At 42.6% G+C, this 10,065-nt stretch overlaps 1 protein-coding gene across 1 annotated transcript in view; it reads left to right on the plus strand.

Annotated features, from left to right (window-relative positions):
- LOC139689700 (tRNA endonuclease ANKZF1-like) overlaps window positions 1-8,097 on the plus strand; it is a 30,905-nt gene extending 22,808 nt beyond the window's left edge. The window contains exon 9 of the mRNA XM_071586903.1: window positions 7,813-8,097. Coding sequence (XP_071443004.1) covers window positions 7,813-8,004 — 192 coding nt within the window. The 3' untranslated portion in view covers window positions 8,005-8,097. The remainder of the gene's footprint in view (window positions 1-7,812) is intronic.
- The last annotated feature ends 1,968 nt before the right edge of the window (window positions 8,098-10,065 follow it).

Here is a 10,065-nt window from a genome sequence, read left to right on the forward strand (position 1 = left end):
TTTAGCTTCCATTTTTTTTCTTTCATTTGCATTAATACAACTTGGTTCTTTTAGAGTCTATTGGCCTAATCCTCCTGTGGAATCTAGTCAAAGTTTTCCAGTAACTTGAAAATCTTAATTCCACACAAGATTTTCCAAGACGAATAATGTCAAAATAAAATGTAAGTGAATCAACATGAAAAATAAACTTAAATACGACCCAGGTGTCACTGCAGTCATCAGGCAAGGTGCTGATGCTGCAATGTAGTCAATCCTGGGTCACATCATAAAGTTTGTCATTCATTTTGATTTACAAAGTAGTTTTATTTTGACATTATTCATCCAGGAACAATTCCACAAAGTTATGTCTGAAACGATTAATTTTCATTCAAAGGCCTTCAAGTCAGAAAATGTCGTATATGATGATTTTGTTGACATCATTTCCTACACCAAAATCCTTAAACTAAGTATAGCCTTCCATATACTCATGGTCTTTCTGATTTTAATTTGTTTTCCAGCAGTGTTTCTTCAAATTTTTTAGTTATTGTTGACTGATAATTATGGTTAGTATTTTGGGTGCATGCGATACTAGGCTCAAAGTCAAACATAATTGAAATTTTTTTGGTTATTATTTTTGTTGGTATTGCAATCATTATACTCAAAAGTCCTCCAGTAGTCTTCTGCTTCCGTGGCTCTCTTTGATAATTCCATTAAGGACATTAGCTTTTCCTTTGATTGCCTTGATGATTTCCCCATTTATGTTGTGGGCTGTTGTGGTGCCTTGCTTTTCTTCACTTCATTTGCTGATTTGCCGTATTTGCTTCTGAGTATGTCTGGGCCTTGGTCCTCTTTGTCCACCTCACCGCTGTCTTTCATGGCACAATTTTTCGATGATTTCAACACTTGGTATACAATGGGGTACCCTAAAATAACCGGAATAGCGCTGTGGTTGGCAGGCCTTGCATTGTACACTTTTCTTCCGCCAGGTGAGCGTAGTGCAAATCGTTCCTAGTTCTGCGCAGGCATTTTTGTGATCTGGGAAGGTGTTGTTCAGTCACATCAATCCATTTTGTAATTTTCAGTTTTGCCTGCTCCTCACTTTATCCCCATGGCGGATTCAAGTGAAGAGCATGCTGCTGTGAAATTTTGCTTCCTTGGGAACAACGCCGGTGAAACTGTTGTGATGTTAAAAATAGCTTACCAGGATTGTGCTATTGGAAAAACTCAGTGTACCAATTGTTTTTTCCCATTTCAAAGAAAGTGAAACATCACTTTTTGGCAACGTACCCCATTCCAAACGTCCATCAACAACAATCAAGCTGTGTGAGAAACGAAGGAATGGTTTTTCGATCATGACGATGCACCGTGTCTCATGCAGCGATCCAGTGCGTCTGTCTTGAGCCAGAAACATCATGACACCCTTGCCCCATGGCCTTACTCGCCTCTCCTCGCTCCGAGTGATTTCTTCTCGTCTACTCAAAAGAAAAGGAACTTGAAAGGACAGCGTTTTGATGACGTGGAAGCAGTAAAGAAAATAATAAGCAGGATCTGTCAGGCATCACAACAGATGAGTTTGAAAAATGTTTCCAGGAATGGAATCGCATATCGGAAAAATGCAGTAAGTGCAATGGAGAGTACTTTGAAGGTGATGAGGTTGGTCTGAGAAAAATTAAATACATACAACACAAGCTTCAAATACAATAAATTAAATGAATTAAACAATAAAAATACAATACAAGCTTTAAAAAAAATTATTCCGGTTATTTTTGGGTATCCCCTTGTAGCTCTTCAATGTACTCCATCCCTTTCCTGTGTATTCTATCAGTTAATTCTCATTTTCAGCCTCCTGTTTTTCACCTTCTCTGTTGGATTTAATTTTTCATCCTCCAAATCGGCTCTTCAACAGTTTATATGCCCCAGCAATGTTTCCCTTTTTCATGTAATTGTCAATTCCTTCGCAGCAGTTTTCAGTCCACTTAACCTTTGCCTTATTGAACTCTTGAATGACTTGTTTCTGTAATGTTTTGTACGAGACCTTCTTAGCTTGTCTTTTTGAGTTTTTGTGCTTTTACTTTTCTTCAGTGAGCTCTCTTGTCTGCTGTTATCCAAAGGTCACTGGATTTCCATTCATTTTCATTCTGATGGAAAGGAAACAAACTATGCAAATTTCACTTGAATAGAGATTTATTCACGACCCGGGTTTCAAACACTTAATGTCATCTTCAGGTGACTATACAGAGTTACATATCCTATATATATGAAAAGCAATGGGGGGGGGGTAGGGGTTTAGGAGCGGAGGAGAAGGGAAGAGGGAGGGGCGAGAGGGGGGGAGAGGGAAAAGAGTGTAGAGGGAGGTTTGAGAGAGAAAGGGGTGTTTGGGTTGGGTAAGGAGAGAGAGAAGGAGGAAAACGGGGGGGGGGGGGGTTGGGGAAGAAAGGGAGGGAGGGAGGGTTCTGGTAGAGGATGGGAGGGGGGGGAAGGTCCACGAGCCGAAAATTCCGCTGTGTCCTGTGAGTCATAGTCGGTCACTGGTGTCGTTGGCTGGGCGTTGACCGGCTGGGCTTGGTGGCTTATAGGTAACGTCCTCATTACCTGGCTTGGTTTCCAAGGGTCGGCGTTGGAAGGGCCTCCTGCGGGGGAGGCCAGCGTACCGGGAGGAAAAGGGGGGAGGGAAGGGGAAATTCCGTCTCCTCCTCATCAGCGTCTTACATTGGGTAGTCCCATGGACTCAAAGGGAATGGAAAAAAATGGGGAGTGGGATGGGAGAATTTGGTCGTTAACTAGTAACGTCTTTCTTCGGGAATGCTGGACGATTTCCAACGCTTCGAGGGCGTCCAGTCTCCTCTCCTTATCTTCGAAGTGCAAAATTTCTGGAGCGAAATTGCTATAATGTCCATATTCAAGGAGATGCCTGGCGAACAAAGAATGATCCTTGCCCGCTTCGAAGCACTTCCGGTGTTCATCCGTTCTTATTTCAAGGCTCCGAATAGTCCTCCCGATGTACATGGCTGGGCAGTCGTTACATTTTAACCGATAGACGCCACTCTTTTTCCGGTCGGGTACGTCATCTTTGGCGTTGATTAACTGTTTGCCTAGCGTGGATGGAGTAGCGTAGGCGATACGGTATTTGTCCACTGGGATTTTTTTGGCAGCCGCGTACGATATTTTTCCCAGAAAGGTCATTTTGCGCCACTGTTTTGGTTTGTCACTTAACTCAAGGGCGGAAGTTTCCGAAACTGCAAGCTTATGGAGGGCTTTTCTGAGAATTTTCTCTACTAAGTTGGAGGAGTATCCATTCGTGGAAGCGATGCACTTGATCACACGGAGTTCGTGTTCATATTTGGATCTTGACATGGGGATTCTGATTAGTCTGTTAATGGCTGCATATAGGGCGGCGGTTTTCTGAGAGAATGGGTGGCAGGAGTCAGCCGGGATAATTTCGTCTGTGCTGGTAGGTTTCCGGTAAATGGAGAATTGATGCCTACCGTTGTTGATCTCAATGGTCAAATCTAGGAAATTGATGCGTCTCCCGTTGTCATTTTCCACTGTGAAATTAATTCTTTCATTCTATTGTGTAGTCTTTTCTTCTCTCCGAATGTTCACTGATGGCCGTGCTGAATCATTGTCTGGTTATGTTTTCCGGGAGTTTATTTGTTCCAGCTCATTCTCTGTTTCATCATCTTTATCTTTTTGTATTACATATTTTTCCATGACAACTAGGTTATGGTCCTACTACATACAGGGTGCGGCGCTTATCTCCGGACAAATTTCAATTTGAATTTCCCGCCATATCATCGTTCCACTGGAGGCCTCAAATGGCGTTCTTGAAAGCTATAGGCATCTAGTCAACAGTCATAACCTCAAAATGGCCGAGATGTTATATACAAGTGCGGAGTGCAACCGAAAAGCCCCTATTATCAAAAGTGTTTGCGCTGGGCATTTTCCCAGTGAAATAGTTTGATTCTTCGGGTATCCCAGATCAATAGTTTACGATATTGTAGCTAAGTATATTGCTTCGGAGAAGTCTGGGGAAGGTTTCGCTAACCCGGCGAGGAAATCTCATTCGAGGAAATGCTCAGGTGCTGATTTCAGAGGAATTTTGCGAATTTGCAAATTTTGAAGAATGTCGTGAAACGGTAGATGGCAACTGTGGCCTCGGGGAAACAATATGTTTTTCGACAGGAGGACGGTGCACCAGCTCATATATGAGGCATTTAGTAAAAAACCAGTTCTCAGATAACATTAACATGTTCTGGTCCCCGCATAGCCCGGACTTGAACCCCCTCGACTATTATGATTGGAGCGTAGTCGAAAGTGTTACCAATGAGACGAGGTGCCCTAATGGCGCATCTCTGCATGCGTGCATGCGATCGATTCAGGACAAGATTTGTAGGCGGTCATTGCAGTTGAAGGGGGTAATTACATTGAGTAATGTTAATCTTGGCAGATACCACTACTAGTATGTAAAAGGGTTTTCATTTTCATTTGTATTTTTTTTAATACATTTACTATTAAGCAAAAGTTTCATTTGTCCAGTCAATTAAATATCTGACCGTCCCTTGGTATCTTCCCTGCGTATCTTCTGTGCGTTTGTTGTTCAAAGAGTGTGTGTTAGCCGCTACCATATTCCTCTTACTGCAGAACTCTGCTAGACACTCTCCTTTGGCAATTTGTTTCCCCTGCCTGAACTGCCCTACTCTGCTCATGTCTTTTCCTTTTCCAGCCGCCGTCTCTCAGTTTCCCTTTGTGATTATGCTCTCCTTTCCCGTTACTTTGCTGGAGACTTTTTTCAATTGCTCATTAACTGTTTTCATTTCTTCTGTGTGTCTGGACATTGGCGTGTACACTAGAATTGTCATTGCATCCATGGGGTCTCCTCCTAACTTGATAAGGATCCAGTCATCAAACTCCCAACATGCTTTCACACTTCTTCCCCATTTCTTCTTCAGTACAAAGGCTGTCCAGAAAGTAACATACGTTTTGAAATAAAATATGAACCTAGTTACTATACAAAAGTTTTATTTTATGCACTTGAAAGACATATTCTTAAACTATTTTTCTACGAAGTCGCCATTCAAATTGAGACATTAATCACAGCAACACACAAGCACTTCAATCCCGTCGTTGAAGAAATCTGACACCTAACATTATAACCACTTCTTTATTTTAGCATTTAATTCTGCAACACTGTCAAAGCACTGGGTTTCAAACCATGTCTCCATCGCTTGAAAGAGGTGGTAAGGGCTAATCCCCAGTTACGACACAATCCAAGAGAGTGTTACCATCTTTGCATAAGCTTCAAGGAAAGTCAGCGATGCAGCAGGACACTGTGTTTTGTGGTCTTTCGTCAAGAGTTTCGGCACCCATCTGGTGCAAAATTTGGTATAGCAATCTTTCCTGGTATCATTTCTTGCAGTGGAATTCATAAAATTTGATGAAAATGAAGTGAGAAATCCGTAATTGTTAATCGGCAACTTTCTCAAATTTTTTCGTTGATTTTCACGATCAGTTTATCTGTCACAAGGCTAGGCCAACCACTGTGATCCTCGTTGTGAATATTGGTGCGGCCATTTGCACCACTGCCTCACTCCATCTCCTTGCAGTTCACAAAGTTATGCATGATTTTCAGTTGGCTTGTGGTTTTATGCCAGTAAAACTTAATCACGAATTGCACTTCACAACTTGTGGAATTTTCAATTGCAGCAAAATTTTAATAGCTCACAGTGAGCAAAGTAGAAGAGCCACGGTCTGAATGCTATCAAAGCAGGATGTGTACTGTGTGTAAGGATGTATAGACACCAAGATGGTGGTTCTAGCCATACCAACGGCCACGCTAGGCCAAAACGTAAGTTACTTCCTAGACTATCCTTGTATGATACCCACCACTCCTGCGATCTTCTAGTCACTACCTGACGGTATCATTTTGAATTTTTTGCTCTAGAAGTCATCTACCCCAGCCCATGTGTTGGTTCACTGACATCTAATATATCTAGCTCCATCCTAGCCATCTCTATGTTTGCATTTTCCAGTTAAGCGTTATTTCCCAAAGACCTGATGTTCTGATCCTTCATTATTCCAACTGATATTTACTTCCCGGCATCCCCACCCTAAGATCTGATTGGATGACTGTTGTGCCTCTGGAATTTTGCCTGGAATAATGCCACCACATCATATTGCATGTAAGGCTGTGTGTTCTAGTGTATCTTAGGTGTAGATTTCCTGCTGCCTTCCACATTGCAGTGTTATGGCCGCCTCAATGGATCCCACTTTAGCCTGAAAGAGAGACCATATTGACCCTCTATATTTGTGCCATCCGTGGCTTCTGGTTAAACTGCTTCCTCTTGTCAAGGGGCGGCGGGGGCCAAATAGTTTTGGATGCAGCATACATTTTTTGTTTCGAGGATGATTCACTGAAAGTTTCAAAACTGAAAAATTGATGGTGTCAATGGGATTAGAAACCAAGTAACCTCTGATTCAAAGATAGACATGCTTTCCTTCTTTGCCTTTGGAAGTAATTAGTATATTTTTGGCTGATTTCTTCTTTCACTAACTCTGTGGTAGATGCACTTACTGTGTATTCTGCAAACCCAACATGGCCATTGCCATTCTCTTGTTCCTGATCATTCTTGTACTTGCTATGATTTTGCTGTTTTTGTTCTAACTCACTTTCAACTGGGGTTACACATAAACTCTCAGTCCTTAGATTCAACCATGAGAATATTTAGAAGATATCCTACCACTGTGCTCTGCATTTACTTACTTTCTTATTGTGTGTGAATTCAATTGATTCTACAGATGTTAAAATGAAAAAAATTTGGATTGGAAGAAGCCTGTTGTTTCAAAGTTAACCAACACGAATTTTAACAACCTCATCTAGAAAAGATCTGGAAGCTGAATGTAGCTATCACAGTTTGAGGAGTGAAACTTGAGCAAGTGGAATCCTTCATCTACGTGGGCAGCAGTGTCTAACATGGGATGGAAGAAGCATGACCGACATGAAGCGAAGAATAGCCCAAGCAAAGAAGGTGTTCATTGAGAAGAGGCAACTACTACTATGCTCAAAGAAGCTAAGACTGGAAACAAGGAAGCAGTTGGTCAAAACATTCGCGTGAAGTATGGTGCTCTGCGGATCGGAGACATGGAATATTGAAAGAGTGGACCAACGAAGAATAGAAGAATTTGAAACATGGTGCTGGAGGAGAATGCTGAAGATTAAATGGGAAGTGAGGAACGATGAAGTATATAGAAGAGCAGAAGAGGAAATGACGAAATGGCGAGCTCTACGGCAAAGAACTAGATGAATTGGACATACCTTAAGGCTTGATGGATTAGTGAAAAACGTAATACTAGGAAAAATTGAAGGAAATATTACCCGAGGAAGGCACGAGTGCATAGGGCAAATTAAGAAGGGTGTAAAACAAGGAACCTATCAGAGGGTGAGGGAATCAACACTAAATAGGGAAGAATGGAGGGCTGCAGTGAACCAATCTTTGGATTGAAGTATTGATGATGTTGATCTGGAAAAGAATTTGGGTGAGGCAACTATCCACCAGATTCTTGTGCCACTCATGGCAATATTTCTTTTTTCCTAGAATAGGTATAGTCAACTATAGGGATTCTGGGTAAATTGTTTATGTCGTATTCTTGAAGAATGGTTTTTTGAAAGAGGTATATTGATTCAATTTTATAAACAGAGATCTTGATGTGTATTTACGTCTTCGTACGCATAAATCACTTGCTATGTACCCTTTAAATTTATGTTCTACTCTTATCATTTTCTTTTTTTCCGTGGATCCATTAAATAATGTATTGCTTCTTTGTAATCTATTTCAGAGGGCCCTCGCAGCTGAAAGAAGACTTTTGGAGAGGTCAAAAAGAGGACAAGGCAAACCAGTGGTCATATCCAGGTGTTACCAGTGCGCCGTGGATATCACGGGAAAAATACCTTTTGAATATGACGTGAATAGGTTTTGTTCCATCGATTGCCTCAAGTTACACCGATCTAAATCCAAACCTGCATCTTGATAGTTCAAATTTTTTCCCTCCTCAGGTGTATAAATTTATTACTGTACGCTTTTATAGAAGATTGGCGGTAATAAAAACATTATCAGTTGCGCATGCGTGGTCTTTTATTTCCTATCGAACAAGCGACAGTCGTAATGCAAAGGGGGCAAGAGCGCAGCAGAAAAACGCAGTAGCGGCAGTGCTTGTGGATGGTGATGTTGGATGAGTTGGGAATGGTTGGTTGCGTGATCGGAAAATGAGGTTACCGTGAGCTCGTGAAACGATGTTGCTGGTTTGGGAAGGTTGTGAAGTGAAGAGGACCCGAAGATGGTGCCTGTAGTGTGTTTATCCGCCGGAGCCCTGGCTGTATTCCTTTTAGCTGTTAAGGTACGCATCATCCACCCGTCGGTGAAATAACAGCAACAAATGTTTTCCAGTGCTTTTCTTACTTGGGAAGACTCCCAGGTTTTATTATAATTTGTCTGTGGTGTGGTGAATTTTAGCCGATCAAATATGAATGCCCGTTAACGTAGTGTGATTGGCGGCAGCGGCAATGTTTATGTTTACCGATACCAATCCGGCCATGCCCTGTAAAATGCAGTGTCGTTTCCCGTGTAATTTCTCTGATTCTACTCAAAATGACATATAGTGCGTATTGTCCGAGTAATACGTTAGGAGTTAATAGTTTGAAGCCCTTGTGATTTACCCGAGGCTGGTCGTGACGCTATGAAATCGATGGATGTGTCGATTAATTTTTATTCGGCTTTAAAATTTCCACGGGGAAGTTACGACAATCATTCTGCGTCTATCCGAAGACGTAAACAACAAACACGATTGGCTCGAGTGTTTTGAATGTCGTGAGAGTGCGGTCATAATTTTTTTTATTTACTTTTTTTAGAAAATAGCCTTTTTTTCGGTTTCCCGTATAAGTGATAAAACCCAATCCCAAGTTAAAAAGAAGAAGACAAAAATTTCATTTAATTCAACATTTGCGCCGTCAAGTTTCTTTGTCTCTGACGGCAAGAGGAGGGTGCAGTTCATACGAAACTTGTTTTCTCCACCCTTCCCGTGATCCTCTCTCTTTCCTTGCCCTCCAAGCGTTTCGCACGCCCGTTACAGTACCGCAATACCATCAAAAGTGGGACGAAAACAAGGGAGAGTAGGGGAAGGGGGGGGAGGAGGTGTTCGCCGCTGCCTTATGTGTGTCCCCCTTCCCCTCGGGCCCGGATGTTGTCGATCGATTGCCCTGGTCTCTATGCCCTCTCCCCCCCTTTGCTTCAGCAGTCGGCGGTGGCGCTGTGCTGTATGGTGGTGCTAGGGTCCCTCTCGCTCTCCCACACCCCCCCTTCCTCCTTCGATCCCCTCCCCTTCCGTGGCCCATAGAACGACGAGAGGGGACCAGCCTCGCTGCCGCCGCTGAGTAACCTTTTACCCTCCCGCATTCCGCCCGTTTTGACTCTCCTTAATTCTTGTCACTGCTGGCCCACCTCTTTGCTGTTCGCGTGAATCCTTGTCACACGTGTATGCTGTATTTATAATTTACCCAATGCACCAGAAGTGTGCCGTATCCCACCGACCTCGTTTGTTGGCATTGAAATGAATCGTGAGGGGCACTGTAAGCCGTGAGCTTAGAATGTGGGGGGCGGATGGGGGGGGGGTAGATTGACCCGTTGCCCCCCATTCGTTATATGGTGGCGAAATGTTTACGCTTATTTGAAAAGAATCGTGGAGCTGTTACATGCTAAAAACTCTTTCACTCCCGTGGTCCTGTCACGTTTTCAACTTCATGCCTATGCCGTTGTACGTATTGCATTGCTCTTCCTGATTAGCGGCGATGATTTGAGAATGACCGCTTCTTTTTCTGCAAAGAGGAAACAATTGTGATGAGTGGAATGAGGCCAATGCATACACTTGATGAGATTGCGTGACGTTGACGTAGTGTGTACTCATCGCTACGATTTTATTTATTTATCAAGTAAGGAGCATAATTGTTGTGCTTAATATTAGTGGGCGTGATGTTTTTATTTCTGTGAATATGTAATAGATTTCGAGTGACCGAGGGAAGACAATAGGGCCACAATT

This window comes from Hetaerina americana, unplaced genomic scaffold (assembly GCF_022747635.1).
Source record: "Hetaerina americana unplaced genomic scaffold, ioHetAmer1.1.p SCAF_27, whole genome shotgun sequence".
Lineage (NCBI taxonomy): Eukaryota > Metazoa > Arthropoda > Insecta > Odonata > Calopterygidae > Hetaerina > Hetaerina americana.